Here is a 17,339-nt window from a genome sequence, read left to right as displayed (position 1 = left end):
AAGATTCTCGAATTAATATTGTATCAATCACACGTTCAAAGTGACGCAAAGAAAAATAAATGTCCATAAAACAAATATTCTAACGAAGCGAAACCGTGAGACAGATCTATTAAATATGTACATAAGTATATATATTTAAAGGCATTAACAATTTCTTTGCTTCGGGTTAAGGTACTTGCAGTAAGTAAGACGAGAACCACTAAAACGCTACAAAAATTGCAATTTCTCCTAGATTATAGACATTATCAAGTTGATATTGACACGTATGTTTGCCTTTTGGACAGATTTAACGATTTCTTAAAGTTTCTTTTAGTAAAGTTAGGATAACAGGTATTTGCAGATAATAATAAAAACGATACAAACATATTACTGTTTAGATTTAAACGGGAATAAACACATATTAAATGCTATTTGTTCCAAAATACAATCTAAAGGAAACTGAAACAACATCTACTACTAATACTACTACTGCCATTACTCGCTGACGATGAACTTATGAACATTTCTGTGAATGAAAAGCCCGATTCGTGATGTTATCTTTCTTCCGCACTCCGGACATTCAAAAATCTCATTACTTTGTTGCCTCTTTACTTTTTGGTTGTTGTTAATTGATTTTACAATTCTTCTTTATTGCGTTCTACTGTGCGCTACTTCTTCCCACTGATTGTGCATGCTTATCCCCTTTAAGTTTCCATGGAAAATATCCTTATACCATCAAACCACAATTTATCTTGACGGATGATATTCAAATATCAAAATGCCATTTACCCGTAAATGTTGAAAAATAATTAGTGAAAAAAGTTAGTTTTTTTAACTTTTTCTACTAATTGAAAAGTATTATCACTAATTTTTACGTTTAGAATGCTTATATTGAAATTAGAGGAACAAACTTCCACGCTAATTGAAAACACAAATTTATTCCACTGATTTTGAGGTTCCGAATAAAGCTTTAAGTATAAAGTATAATTGAAACCACTAATTTATACTACTAATTATGAGGTTCTGAATGAAGCTTTACCTGAAAATTGAAAATTCAAACTAAATAAAAAATAGTGATTATCGTATGTTAGAATATTTTTGTCTTACTGGTGTAATACTACTGGTGTAAAATACTGGTGTCTACAAAAAACAAACCAATATTTGAACCTGCAGTGTATAACGCAGTATATTTCTCCATGATGGATTTTACACGATTATTCATTATCAAGCCCTGACCAAAAACATTCAGTACATTGTTAAACGAATTGTATGGAGTAGAGATGGGAAGTCTAGTTCCTTGGGAGGAACTAGTTCCTTACCTAGCTAGCATTTTATTCCTTTAAGGGAAAGGTGTTCTAGGTGACGTCGTTGTTACGTTACTAGGCCCATCTTTTGTCTAATAAGAAACAATAAAACGCAGATACGTAACTGTTCCCTAATGTTCCCTAAATGTGACAAAACTTTACTCATTGGGTAGTTCTACTTCCTCCGTGAATTGGTCTTTAGTTCACATTAGTACCCGACTAACATTGATATCCCCGTTGCATGCTCATGTGTTTCGTTATAAGTCAGAACTACTCGTAGCGACGGGTGTCTCACTGTTGGAATTAAATGTACATTTTCTTGGCAGTTGTTGGCATCAGTCGACTATAATTATATAATTAAGAAAAAGACTGCCTTGCCTGCCATATGGCAGGCATAGGCAGTCTTTTTCGCAGTCATTGGCAGTCGCTTGGCAATAAAATGATATTTTGGCAGTACATGTACAGGGTGGGTCAAATTCGACGCTTTTAAATGGAAACACCCTTTTCTATAGGAGATAGACGAAAACTAATATCGGTGTCTGGAGCTCAATTTTCAAAAAAAAAACATGATGGTGAATACCGCACATCAATATCTGTTACCGTTTCGGAGTTACGAGGTGTTTTTCAAAAATGTGCATTTTTAACAAATCGCTGTAACTTTTTTTGCTATGGAAGATTTTGTGTTTCTATAAAAACATTTCCAAAGCACCTTTTTAGGTGGAATTTAATGGTTTAAGTATAATTTTTTTAAAATGAATAATTTAAGAGTTATCAACAGAAAAATTAATTTTTTATTTGGGACACCCTCTATATTTTTAATTAACTGAAAAGAATTTAAAATTACCTTTCCAAAAATATAGCACACTTGATATTTTGTTATAATCCCCTTCGAAATACAGAATTTTTAAAAGTTCGCCACTTTTAACTAGTAGGCTTTGGACCCCTTGGCTATGCGGGCCCAAGTTATCCCTGCTAATTTCCTAATATCATGCTCCCATCTCAAGTTTGGTCTTCCTCTAAAGGTTGTCGCCCAATAGACAGCGGCGCGACGCGGCGCGGCGCCATGTGGAAATTTCTTTTGTCTGCTTGCCATGTATTTAAATGGACCAACGCACATTAGAGCGCGCAGCGCAGAAGCGCGCCGCGGAATTTCCGTCAAGAAGTCGGAAGGCTTCTCTAGCAACTTTTTTCCGTCTCCCGCGTTTTGACGCGTTGCAGTGTGCGTACTCACAAGGGAAATAATTTTGCATTCGAGTCTTTTCAGTTGGCTTTTTGACTAGGAACTAGTGATACGTATCACTGGTGGAATTGTATTTTTAAAGGTAAATTAGGCAAATCGATTTTCATAAAGGAATATGATAATTTTTTTTAGTCTTCCCTCACTAGAGACAGATGGGCGAAATGCCTTTCTATCAAAGATTTAATATAATTGAGGGGTGTAGAGGCAAAACTGGCAATCTCCACTTTTTAACAAAAGTGACAATCTCCAATTTTTAAATTCTAATTACCTAAATATATAAAAAAGATCAGGGTTTTTTTGACCAGATAATTAATATACACATCAGAATAAATAAGAATTATCAAAAGTATTAGTAATTTGTCTCTTCTGAAAAAATATGATGAGTAGATATACCCGGTGTTTTGCTTCTAAAACACTCAATTGAGGAGTGCGTAAAATGTTTCCTTTATATTTTGTAATACTGAAAAAATGATTTTGTCTTTTATTAAATCTGGAAAAAGATGGTAAAATTCTCCAAACTTCTTTCTTTTTTTGTTAATCGTATGAGTCCAGACTTTTCCTCACCCCTCTTCCTCTTCCTCTGTTAGAAGAGCACAAAAAATACGCTTTCGTCCGTACTTGAACTAATTGCTTTAAAAACTAAACTACAGTAAGTAAAAAACACTTCGACTATAACTAAATAGCGTTGCCGCGTTTCAAAAGCGCGCTATAGTGGGAGCAGTCCCTTCGCAGCCGGAAAAAAAACTCTTCCCAGCGCCGCGCCGCGCCGCGTTCTAGTGGGCGACAACCTTTAGCCGTAATGGCTGCGGAAAAAAATATTTGTAACTAAAGAGGCTATGAGAATTGCTGGAAATTATTTTCAAGTTTGTAGAACGACCGCTAGGGGGCGCAACTGCAACAAAAAATAAGAAAATGGAGTTTTTACACAATTTTGCCTAGATAAGGTGTACTATAAGTAATATCTTAATAATCTTCAGTAAATTTTGAATATTTTTTGTTAGAGCCATTTTCCTCTATCTACCAAAATAAAGTGGTGGGGGAAGGTTAGATCTGTTTTTATTTAAATATTAATAACTCTGGACTGGATGATCAAAATCCAACAAGCGAGAGCTCGTTTAAAAGAGCGTTTCTTGCTCTATAATATACCATATAAACAATAATAATAAGCTTTTGAACATATACCCTAGGGGGCGTTGTTTTATAATTTAACAAACATTGCGCGTTTTTTCAAAAAAATTAAATGCAATAGTATATGCAATTTTGGCCGATCGGAAAGAGTAGAAAAAGCTTAAAAAGTCAGCGAAAACCGCATCTTGATATCTTCTTTCAAACCGAAGATATTAGCAAAATTATAATAAATACCAAAAAATAAGCCCTTAATTACTTTATTTTTTCAATACGGTATCAGTAGCCCTCTTGATTATGCCCATTCTAACAAAAAATAAGATAGAAACAGTTAGTTTATTTTAAAATAGACAAAATACCAGAATACCATAATACCAGATATATTAATATCTAATAATTAAGATATTAGTAACAGTGAACAAGAAACGATCATTCAGTGAAGTCATGGTAGGCTTTGGAAAAAAGTTGCTTTTGATGTAATAGTATAAACGTCAAATTGTTATTAGATCAATATTTTGATAGCCTTAGCAGCGTTTTTTATTGCTTTTATTATTTGAAGTATTTGAAGTTGTTGGCATTTTGAAAAAGCAATCAAAAGATAAAAAAACGCTGCTAAGACTATCAAAATGTTGATCTAATAACAATTTGACGTTTATACTATTACGTCAAAAGCAACTATTTTCCAAAACCTACCATGACTTCACTGAATCATCGTTTCTTGTCCTCTGTTAATAATATCTTAATCATTAGATATTAATACCTCTGGTATTATGGTATTCTGGTATTTTGTCTATTTTAAAATAAACTAACTGTTTCTATCTTATTTTTTGTTAAAATGGGCATAATCAAGAGGGCTACTGATACCGTGTTGTAAAAATAAGGTAATTAAAGGCTTATTTTTTGTTATTTATTATAATTTTGCTAATGTCTTCGGTTTGAAAGAAGATATCAAGATGCGGTTTTCGCTGACTTTTTAAGTTTTCTCTACTCTTTCCGATCAGCTAAAATTACATATACTATTGCATTTAATTTTTTTGAAAAAACGCGCAATGTTTGTTAAATTGTAAGACAACGCCCCCTAGCCTCTATGTTCAAAAGCTTATTATTACTGTTTATATGGTATAATATAGAGTAAGAAACGCTCGTTTAAATGAGCCCTCGCTTGTTGGACTCCGACCGGATGGTCGGATGTAATGTAAAATTACCTTTAAATGTAAAATTACCTTTCCAAAAATATAGCACACTTGATATTTTGTTATAATCCCCTTCGAAATACAGAATTTTTAAAAGTTCGCCACTTTTAACTAGTAGGCTTTGGACCCCTTATTGATGATATGCCGTTAATGGAACTCGAAAACATATTTTTCCAGCAAGACGACGCACCGCCTCTGAACGCTGAAGTTATCAGCAAATTTTTGCATCCAGTTTCAAGAATAATTGAATAGCTAACCAAGATTCCAGCCGTTGGCCGTCAAGGCCGCCTGACTTAGTGCCCATGGATCTAATCCTATGGATATATTTGCGGAAAAAAAATTAAAGGTTCCTTATTCTCACGTATAATCTAGACAAGAGTTAGAAATACTTAGCAGTTATGAGAGGGTATCTTTCACCCCCACTGAGTTAATGAATTCCGCGAGAAATGTTCAAAAACTGCCCCGTCTGTCCATAATAGAAGACGGTCGATATGTCAAACACCTGTAGCAAAATCTGATGTCTTGGTTTGCTATATATTTTTTATTGTTATTAGATATAGTTTAAATGTGTTGATGTTGGTTAAACATATTTTAAATAGTTATACAATTCTGCATCTCTCATAGCAAATATTATTTTTGTTTTAATTGATGCTTACAGCTAGATTTTTTTGCATTACAGCTGGTGCTTTTCAAAACCTACTCATTTAAAACGGGCGAATTTTTATATACTCTATATCTCGAAGAGGAATCGAGCAAAATATCAAGTGTGTTATATTTTTGGAAAGGTAATTTTAAATTATTTTTAATAAACTAAAAATATACAGGGTGTCCCATATAAAAAATCAAATTTTCTGTTCATAATTCTTAAATTATTAATTTTAAAAAAAATTATACTTAAACCATTAAATTCTACGTAAAAAGGTGCTTTGGAAATGTTCTCATAAAAATACAAAATTTTCCATAGCAAAAGAGTTACAGCGATTTGTCAAAAGTGAATATTTTTGTAAACCACCCCGTAACTACGAAACGGTAACAGATATCGATATGCGGTTCTCACCATCATGTTTTTGACAAAAATTGAGCTCCAAACACCGATATTAGTTTTCGTCTATCTCCTATAGAAAAGGGTGTTTCCATTTAAAAGCGTCGAACTTGACCCACACTGTACAAGAAATTAAAAATTATATTTGATTTCTTTTATTTTCCCATCATATAAAAACAATTTATCTTAGTAAACTCATTATTAAAACAATTAAAAACCCACATTAACTTTTTTTAATGATACAGCATGTACAAAACCTAAGCAAATCAAGCTTCTTTAGTGGTTTAACTGTTAAGAATAAGGAGAAATTATAGCCGGACATTATTTTTAGAATTTAATATACTTAATTATTCATTACTGTCGCCACTTAATTTGCAAAAAATATAATTTTACTTCCTTGTCTTGTTTGGTGTAATTACTTTCATACATTTTTAATAGACTCTGTTACTTGGCAAATTTTTACAATAAATTATAATTTGATGAAATACTTCTTTTTCTCAATATTAACGGGCCGGCCTTTTTGCCGGATGAAATACTTTAAATAATTGTTTAGGTAGAATAATGGAGTATTTTTGTAATTAATATTTTAATACAATTATCGCTTCAAACAGATTGATTAAGGTTATTGAACGGTAATATAACTGCTTAATATACGGAAAAAATGTAGTAAAGTATAACATAGAAGGCATTTCCTGTAATATTAATATTTGCATTTTCTATTTGATAGTAGAATTTGTCTTGTAGATAAAAGATTAAGAATAAATTACAAAGCTGATTTATTATTTTAAACTAAATTACACTCAGATGCAAAAGGAACGCAACGAAAAATTTTGGTCAATTTAAAGTGTTATATCTTTGTTACTTTTAGCCTTATTTTCATGAATTTTTTAGCAAGTTGTATAATATAATCATATCAACTTTAAATAAACTGTTTTTTTTATAAACTTTAGCATTTGGCATATTATATAGGGTTAATCTAGATATTTTTTTAACTTAACTTTAAAACACCCTGTGCAATAATTTCATGTGTAAATTTTGCTAAGATATAATTTTACGGTCAGGATCATGTCTTCTGAGCATTTTGTTTTTCGGATCTTGTCCATACATGCCTAGGTTAATTTTTGGACAATTTACAATTTTTTCAATTATCATTTCTTTATGAAGTTATTTTTCCTGGCCGGAGATTGCTAGGCGGCTTTGGTTATTATTGTGAAGTATATACTACCACAGTATACTACTATGAATTGCCCCACAAAACACATACACAAGAAGAAGTGCGAGCGCCTTGCTAAATATTGGAAAGTGAAATTGACGTTTAAATTTGACACTGTTGACAAGTCTACTGCTACTAGCGCCCCCAATTTCGCTTGTAGGAACTACGGACTAAATTGTCACGCATGGCGGGAAGTTTAAAAAAATAGCAAATTTTATTTCTTCATTTATTTTTAATTATGACATACACAAAAACACAAAAAATACACCATTTTTTAAAAATGTTTAATATCAATATCAAATATACAACAGAAATTAATTTCACCACAATAAATTAATAAAATTAAAAGAATAATGTTACAAGTAGATCAACAGACAAAATTAATTATAACAAAACTGAAAAAAATGGCGTCATAGATGGCTTAGAAATAAAAGATATATCATAATTTTGAAAGTAAAATTATATGGGAAATGTCTTCGATCATCATTTTTAAGCCAACTGGACGATTATTTCAAACATACAAGCTGAGTTCGTTCATAGTGCTCTGAGAAATCTAGATAAACAAAGAATAATAAATTAAAAGTATTCCAGGGGAAAAGAGAGGAAAAACCTGTATCGTCTCTGATATCTGTCAGGGTATTGTTGAAAGTGTCATCTTTTTGCTCGAAGTTTTCAGGTCGATCAAAAAGATGACATTTACAACAATACTTTGCTGTAACTTTCACAAATATCAGAGAGAGTACATACAGGTATTGCCTCTCTTTTCCTCTGGGATGCTTTATATCTGTTGTTCTTTGTTTATCTATATTTCTCAGAGCATAATGCCGAACACGACTACAGTATATAATAATTTCAATATCCGAAGTGGAAAGAAAAAAGATCACCTTTCTGTTTTGTACTATGGTCCCTTTCTTCCGATGGCTCATCTCGTTGATATTTAGGAAGGATAAATAGGAAGGAAAATATAAAATTCAATTTGATTTGATGATCCTTTTCTGTCACCTAAAATCAGGAGAACGACAATGAGCATGTTAAGATGAAAAAAAAATTATCAACACTTACCTACACGTTAGTCCGAGGAGTTTTATTAAAAACCTATATATTTGCCTAAATAATTTATGTATTAAATTTGCAAAGCAAAATGCAGCGTGTAAACAAAAGAAATAAAATGGCGACAAGTCAACGTCAACGACCCGACAAGGAGAAAAGTGGTGTTCGAATAACAAATTATGGGTCACCAAAAATTGTTTTTGTCTCCTTTCAACGCACACTTTAGAAAGAAAAAGAGATGAACTGGAATACTGAAAGAACGTCAAGGTTTTATCTGTCACTCTTGTCAATAATTTATCGGTAAGGAAGATTCCTAGAAAATCGCTTGTAGTCAAGTTTTCAACCATTGCCAGTTCTCCCATAAGTAGTGTCATCCACCTGAACTGCCCATTATGTTTGACGTTTGGGAAATGCTTGGTAGGAGGGATAGACGCATGTTAAAGGTCGCGAAGCGGTACCAGCTTCGTTAAATGAACTTCCCTTGCTTCTTAAAGAAGAATGGGAAAGCGAAAGCATAACGCAATATAATATATGCAGCCTCAATGACAGTATGAACGGACTTATACAGGCAGTTATAGCAGCCAAGGGAGGCAATACAAAGTATTAGAGTATTTTTTATATACTTTTTTTCTGTTTATACACTTGCGTATTACAGATGTTTTCTTTAATATCGTTAGTTCTGTTATCGATATTAATGTTAATTAAAACCAGGACTGTATCGTCGGGGATCTGTAGCTCGTAGAATAAAAAACTTGAGAATTTTGTTTAAGTGCAAACCTAAAGTATGTGCCAGGACGTATTTCAGGAAAATATGTAAACTTCTATAGGGTGACTCAAAAAAGTGTCAGTGGACCTGGATGATTTTTTTTAAATGGAACACCCTGTATATTATTGCATTTTTGGATTCCTTTCAGATCACTTTACATAACCCTAAGATATGAATAAATATATTTCGATAGTTTCAGAGATATTAAAAAATAAATCAAAAATATATATTTTTTCAGCCGTTCTTAAAAAATTATTAAAAATACAGGAACTGTTCTGAAATCAAAAGTATATTAGGCATTTACTTTAGATGGTCTGTTCTTACTTTGCTATAAATATGGTAATGAAATAAATCATACAGGATGTTCAATATTCTACGCCAAACTTTCTAAAATATAAAATATTTTTTCTTTGTTTTTTTAAATGGAACACCCTGTATATTATTTTTTTATTAGATCGAGAGTTAAAAAATGAACATTTTTTGTATTTAGAGTATTTCAAAATTTTTAACGGTTTCGCAGATATACGCAGTATTATTTAATATGGCGCTGTCAATGGTAAAATACGAGAGAAAAATTATTGGGTGGCTTTGATAAAAATTTACTGTGGAAAATGCCATATGAAATTTGAAACTGCAAATATCTGCGAAATCGTTAAAATTTTTGAAATACTCTAAATACAAAAAATGTTCATTTTTTAATTCTCCGTCTATTGAACAAATTATATACAGGGTGTTCCATTTAAAAAAACGAAGAAAAATTATTTTATATTTTAGAAAGTTTGGCGTAGAATTTTAAACATCCTGTATGATTTACGATTTTCATATTTATAACAAAGTAAGTACAGACCATCTAAAGTAAATGCCTAAAATAGTCTTGATTTCAGAACAGTTCTTGTATTTTTAATATTTTTTTTAAGAAGGACTGAAAAATATATATTTTTGATTTATTTTTTAATATCTCTGAAACTGTCGAAATATATTTAGTCATATCTTAGAGTTATGCAAAGTGATCTGAAAGGAAGCCAAAAATGCAATAATATACAGGGTGTTCCATTTAAAAAAAATCATCCAGGTCTACTCACACTTTTTTGAGCCACCCTATAGAAGTTAAAATATTTTCCTGAAATACATCCTGGTACATACTTTAGATTTGCACTTAAACAAAATTCTCAAGTTTTTTATTCTAGGAGCTACAGATGCCCGACGCACTATTGCCGGACCCTGTATGTTAGAAACAATAGTTACATAGTAGCGATGTGTGTTTTCACCCTGGGGGTGAGTGTCACCCCTTCCCGGGGGTGAAAAATAAATCACCCATTTTACTCGCAAAAATCAATAAAGGGATAAATTCTAAGCAAAAAATATTCTATATATATACAAAACATTTTTTCAGAAAATTAATATTTTCCGAGTTATTTACGACTGAAAATGTTGATCTTTCATCTAAAAGCTGCATATTTTTCTGGAATTTTTTATAAATAACTCTAAAACGAAGCAAAAATGAAACTTTTGGAATAACGAATCGATTCATTATTTGCTGATTATCGTAGGTTTAATAATAGCCGAGTTATCACTCTGTAAAAGTGATTTTTTATTTTTCAAAAACTAAATTGCAACCCTTTTACTGTAAAATAATGGCAAAAGAACACATTTTTCGAAGAAAATGAATATGACCGTTTTTAAAGTGCTTGAAAAGGCCTTTTACATCTATCTGCTTTTTTAAAAGGTCTTTTTAAGTTCGTAGCTCAAAAACTCGCGGAGTTATTATAAAAATAAAATGGCCACCTCATTTTTTCGGAAGAAAATTAACAACAAAATATATGACTAAAATCATAAAAATAAAATCTATCAATTTGTAGGAAATTACACGAGCTACAAATTAACCTCTATAGTTGAACAGTCCTGAACTCTTCATTTTTACGAGATTTTTGGGTTTTAGTGGCTCAAAGAAGGTGGTCCTTACACGCAAGTCAAACTAAAACCCGTAATATCTACGAAATAAAGAGATCTACAGAAAAATTGGAAGAGCGCAAAAATATTGCTAAAAAAGACCTTCAATTTTACTCTGTTTTGCATTTTTTACGTATCTTGTTTAGTTTTTGAAATATGTCAAAAAAATTAAAATTTTTTAAAAAATAAGAATTTTCATTATTTTCAACTTTTTTCTAAATTTAGGCATTCTAAACCGCTGAAACTTGCAGAGCCCATTGTTAGTACCTAAATATATATAGTTTTTATTTTTATAATTTTGGTTATAGATTTTATTGTTGATTTTTTTCAGAAAAAATGAAGTGACCATTTTATTTTTATCATAACTCCGCGAGTTTTTGAGTTAAGAACTTGTTTAAAAAAGCATTTAAAAGGTCTTTTCAAGCGGTCATATTCATTTTCTTCGAAAAAATATGTTCTTTCGCCATTATTTTACGGTAAAATGTTGCAATTTAGTTTTCGAAAAATAAAAAATCACCTTTACAGAGTGATAACTCGGCTACTATTACACCTACAGTAATCAAACGAATCATTTAGTTATTCCAAAAACTTCATTTTTGCTTTATATGAGTTTTACGATAAACCGCCAGGTTTTCGAGTTATTTATAAAAATGGCAGAAAAATATGCAGTTTTTAAAATGAAAAATCAACATATTTTCTGAAAAAAATGTTATAGAACATTTTTTGCTTAGAATTCATCCCCCATTCTTATTGATTTTTGTAATTAAAATTGGTGATTTCTTTTTCACCCCCGAGAAGGGGTGACACTCACCCCCAGGATGAAAGCACACATCGATACTATGTAACTTTTGTTTCTTACGTATATCACTATTCACTGTTAAAATTTCACGTCAATCGGTGCAGGTGTACAGAATTCAGACCCTAAAACCCTCGCTTACTGACCTAACATTAAAAAATGACATCGAAAAGTAATGATAATTGAAAACATTGCAAATTGATCGTGATCAGTTCATTTTGCTTTTAAAAATTAATCAAAGCATGTATTGACATGAATCAAGAAACAAAATGCTTAAGAATCATGGTTCTGACAGTAAAATTATATTTTAGGAAAATTTACGAACGAAATTATTGCACAGGGTGTTTTAAAGTTAGGGTAAAAAAACAACCCCTCGATTATGCCTGTATAATATGCCAAATACTAAAGTTTATAAAAACTTAGTTTAAAAATTAAAGTTGATATAATTATATACAGTCAAAAAAAAAATCATGAAAATAGGGCTAAAAATAAAAAAAAATGCGTTTTTTTTGCATCTGAGTGTAGAATTAATATTTTGTTAATATTTTATTTTTCTAGGATTTGAATTTACTGAAATCACTTTTAACTCAGTCTTGTACATACTTCTTTATTCACACTTAACGTTTCTAGTTCTTTGCTTACACGCATTCAGCATCTATGTCATTTTAGCGGAACATGACCAATCTCCAACAACATAGCTTATTCCTACTGGGAATAAGCAGTTTTACGACTCTTCTCTTGTATGGTTTGTCAGTAAATTCCTCAACATGATTGTTTTTTCTGGTACTACTGTCTGGTAGGTACCGTCTAGTGACATACTTAGTTTATGGCGCGGACATATAACTAAAATTAACGTTGTTCTGAAAAAATCTCAGGCTGCCTGTCAACTGGTATTTTGTAAAATGTAGCATTGCGAAAAATAGCATGTGAGATTTTTTCTTAATGAACAGTGTATATTATCCTCGAAATTATCTATTAAAAAGGTTAAATTAATAAACATAGTTATTCTTAATTTTTGTGAAAAAAAAGGTTCCTACTAAGGTCGCCTGGTGGCTGAAGTTGCATGTGAGCAATAGATTAAAATCGGTTGGTTTTAACAAAGCAAGAAGAGATTCTGCTGGTATGTAGGTACCGGGTGGCCAATTAAGAATGGATGCCGGCTGTATCTCAGAAACTACTTATCATATAACTTTAAGAAAAAAATTCAAATAAGTAAATTGACCAAGAGAAATCGCTGGAAATTATTTTCAAGTTTGAAAAATGTCCGGTAGGGGCGTTTCTTTGATATCCAATCAGAAAACAGTTTTTTTCTCAAAAATATGCAGGTGAACAGGTATTTTAAATATTACTATAGTAATCATCGAGAAATTTGTAATTTTTTTGATATAGAGTGTTTTGCTCTATATCATAAAATAAAGTGGTGGGGGAAGGTTAAATTTGCTTTTATTAAAATAATTATAACTCTGGTTTGGGTTAACCCATTTAAACAAACTAGGGCTCGTTGAAAAGAGCTTTTCTTCCTTAATGATCTTCAGTATACATTTTGTTTCCATATTTATTTTCGTGGTAGCTAGAGGGCGCTGTTTGACATCATAATAGATATTACGCTTTTGTACAAAAAATAAATAAATAGGAGGCTATATTTTTCTTTGTACTGTTAAATAGAGCACAAAATTTCCAAAATATTAGCGAAAACTGCAACTTTCTATCTTCTCTCTAACGAGAGATATTAAGAAAATAAATCATATTAGGCTGTCGCCTAGTATTATAAGGTCTACAGATTATAGTAGTAGGCTAGGAAACAAAAAGAGGTAAATTGGTTCCGTCAAAATATCAAAACATATATTTTAATTTCATTTTAATACCATTTAATTGATATTTGTCCATGTTCGTTCTTGATTCGACCCCATAAATTAAAACCCAGGCATATTGAATCCGATGACCTAGCTGGCCATGGAAATATGCCGCTCCAGCGTGTCTATCGACTAAAATAAGTAGTATCTAAGAAGCCTCACACATTCATAGCAAAATAATCGACACAACTGCATCAACTACACCAACTACATTCATGCTGATGAAATTGCAACAGATGGATCCCCTAACAAAGTTCTAGATCCCCTAACATTTCATTCAGATAATTAAAAAAGTCCAATCATTCGCCACCCTGGAATTCCTGCCTAAACATTTACCGACCAACGGTCTTGGTGCTGAACTACTTGCATCAATTGTAGATTTGGACCAATAATAGTGCATATTAAGATTCGCACCTGTGCTATATGAAAAGTGACCCAAACGACATAAAGTTTATAATATAATAATAAATAACACAAACAACAGATAAAACACGAAAACAAGTGAAATAAAGGACGAATTGCATTAATAACTAAATGACGATACATGAAAGGAAGAAAAGTTCTTTTAAACGAGCCCTAGTTTGTTTAAATCGGCTAACCCAAACCAGAGTTATACTTATTTTAATAAAAGCAAGTGTAACCTTCCCTCATCACTATATTTTATGAGATAGAACAAAATACTCTATATCAAAAAAAATACAACTTTCTCGATGATTACAATAGTAATATTTAAAATACCTGTTCACCTGCATATTTTTGAGAAAATCTCTGTTTTCTGATGGGTTTTATCAGAGAAACGCCGCCTAGCGGATATTTTTCGAACTTGAAAATTATTTCCAGCTATTTCTCTTGGTCGATTTACTTATTAGAATTTTGTTTTCCCAAAGTTATACGATAAGTAGTTTCTGAGATACAGCCGGCGTCCATTCTTAGTTGGCCACCCGGTATTTAAGTTTTCAGTTGTTATTTGCTAAAGCAAAGTTTGCTAAAGTCTGCTAGACAATACCAACTAGCAAGAGTAAGTAAAATACAAAATAATTATATAAGAATACAACAAATAATAAAAGTATTAATGAGAGCAATATCGAAAGTGACTAATAAGTGGCGATTACGATTGCCACATAATGAAAAAAATAACTTGAGAGTTGATGACGCAATGAAACTATTCAAATTAGTTTCTGATTCCTGTTATATCGTTCAAAAAATGTCCAAGAAACATGTAAACCAATGTTTGCTATCAAGAACCACACTAATCAATTATTTTGTGTATCCTTTTTTGTGTTTTGAAATGCCCTTTTCCCAATTTCTTACCCCAGAGATGTATGTTTGGTAAAATCTTAAATTACAGGGTGTCCCAATATTCCGCGGACATAGAACTACAACGTATTTTTGGAATCAAAATAAGTTCATGGGACACAATTTATCTCTATACAAAAGTGCTTCGTTTGTCCGCTTGAGGGTACCAAATTTAAAAAAATAAACGCATGTTTTCACATATTTTAAAAGCCGTTATTTCGGCTTGAATGAGATTCCTGGTGTCTATGTCTATGTTTTGCTAAGTGCTTTAACATGTGGCTAAAAAAATAAGAAAAAGTACGGAAAGGGTGAGAACTACCCTAACCCGTACATAAATGTTTAGTACCTTCTCCATAGCTTGTTGTGACAAAAAAAAACATTTTTTGGAACTCTGAAATTGTTTTCCTCAAAAAGCATTCACGGTGGCCTTGTTTTACAAGAGACAATGTAGTAAATGCTAGACGGACCATTTTACGAAAAGAAAATCGGCTGTCCGTGGAGTTGGAAAATATTTACACTAAAATTTATGTAGGGATGGGGGTAGTTTTCACCCTCCCCGTACTTTTTCTTGATTTTTGTGACACCAAAAATCTCATTCAAATCGGAATAACGGTTCTTAAAATATTTGAAAAAATGTGTTTATTTTTTAAAGTTTGATGCCCTCTAGCGGACAAACGACGCACTTTTGTATAGAGGTAAATTGTGCCCAAGGAACTTACTTTGATGTCAAAAATACGTATATAGTAGTTCTATGTCCACGGAATATTGGGACACCTTGTATAATGGAACACATAATAATTATTGTAGATTATATTATTTAAATAAATTTTTTTCGAAAGAAAACACCTAAAATTACTTTTTTGTAATATGGTTGTTCTTAGAGATCTTGTTCTACATACCCCGAATCGTACTCCTCAATAACACACTCGAAAATCATATTTGCCACCATAATAATTGCAAAAATAACAGTACAGTAGCACCACAACTCGAATCACTTTCAATATTGGCGAGCAAAAAGTCCAAAAAAACACTCCATCGGAATTCGAACTATCACCGAAGCCGGACAGCGATTTGTCGTCGAGCGCGGTACCCGTTACCGCTGCAGACAGACACAACAACAATTCTACCGCAAGTACCGTGCGGTAGTTCGCTACGCTCGCTAATAGTACCACCGGCGTTGCCAGATAAAGTGTAGGTATCGAAAGGTGTAATTACCTGGCCGGAAAACTGGTTAAAAATTGCGAGATCTAGAACAACCGCCATTTTTGAACGTTTAATGGACCCAAAATTTGACACGCTATCGATACATAGAGATTTAACGCAGTAGTGTTTAGAAAAAAACAACTTTTTTTTTTGCAGATTTGCTTTTAGTGAAGGATACAGCTTATCACCTCTAATCTTCAATGCTTACGTTGAAGTAGCCCTTAGGGAATGGAAGAGGAGATGTCAAGGTATGGGAATACCCATTGGGGAAGATACACTGTTTACTCTGAGCTTTGCAGACGATCAGGTCGTGATTGCGCAGGACTCTTACGATCTGGAGTTCATGACTAAGAGGCTTTACCAAGAATATAACAAATGGGGACTTCAGGTTAGTTTAAAAAAGACAGAATACTTAGCTGTCAATTCCAACGCTTGTTTCATAGATGATAACGTCCAGATTCAACAAGTAGACAAATTTAAATACCTGGGTGCTACTATCAACAACAAGGGTTTGGGCAAAGAAAAACTGTTGGATATCTTAATAGCCTCTGGTGGGACCGAAACTTGTCTGCAACAACTAAAAAGAGACTTGGACGAACATTGGTGGAGTCAGTTCTTTGCTATAGTTCAGAGCTATGGACTCTGAGTGCAGATACGAAGCACAAAATCCAAGTTGTTGAAATGGACTATCTTAGAAGAAGCACAGGTATATCTAGGATGGAAAAAAAGACAAACATCGAGGTCAGGCGTATCATGAATGCATCGGAAGAAACAGTGCTAGATCGAATCGAAAAATCGAGCTTAAAGTGGTTTGGACATGTTTTGCGTATACCGGAGAACAGGTGGCCAAAAAAAGTTTTTCAATGGTCTCCCGAGGGTAGAAGAAAGAGGGGCAGGCCTAGAAAATCCTGGAACGGAACGGTTAAGGAAGTAATGGAAGCTCGTAACCTAAAAGCTGATGACGCACTAAATCGAGACTGAAGGCAGCAATAGGCTGTAGTTGGAAAAAAGTATCAAATACTTACACCAAATCCCGTTTATATATATATATATATATATATATATATATATATATATAGAGTATATATATATATATATATATATATATATATATATATATATATATATATATATATATTTTCTTTTAGTGACGAAAAACTAACAATTATTTTAAAAATATAATGAAAAAACACACATATTTGAAGTGAAACTTCTTCTTACTTCCATCTGTCCGTCTGAGGACTCCATTCGGGTACCGCTATCCACCTGCTTAGTTTGGTTCCAATCGACCCAAGCCCTCAACCGCAAATAGTCTTCTAAATAGTCTAA

The 17,339-nt window shown here is 32.3% G+C and overlaps 1 protein-coding gene across 1 annotated transcript in view; it reads right to left on the bottom strand.

Annotated features, from left to right (window-relative positions):
* LOC115876151 overlaps positions 1 to 15,917 on the bottom strand; it is a 57,254-nt gene extending 41,337 nt beyond the window's left edge. Inside the window, exon 1 of the mRNA XM_030891835.1 lies at positions 15,707 to 15,917. Coding sequence (XP_030747695.1) covers positions 15,707 to 15,756 — 50 coding nt within the window. The 5' untranslated portion in view covers positions 15,757 to 15,917. The remainder of the gene's footprint in view (positions 1 to 15,706) is intronic.
* Between the last annotated feature and the right edge of the window lie 1,422 nt (positions 15,918 to 17,339).

The sequence above is a fragment of the Sitophilus oryzae genome, unplaced genomic scaffold, assembly GCF_002938485.1.
Source record: "Sitophilus oryzae breed Bouriz unplaced genomic scaffold, Soryzae_2.0 scaffold_1414_pilon_pilon, whole genome shotgun sequence".
Lineage (NCBI taxonomy): Eukaryota > Metazoa > Arthropoda > Insecta > Coleoptera > Curculionidae > Sitophilus > Sitophilus oryzae.
This window is presented reverse-complemented; position numbering and strand designations above follow the sequence as displayed.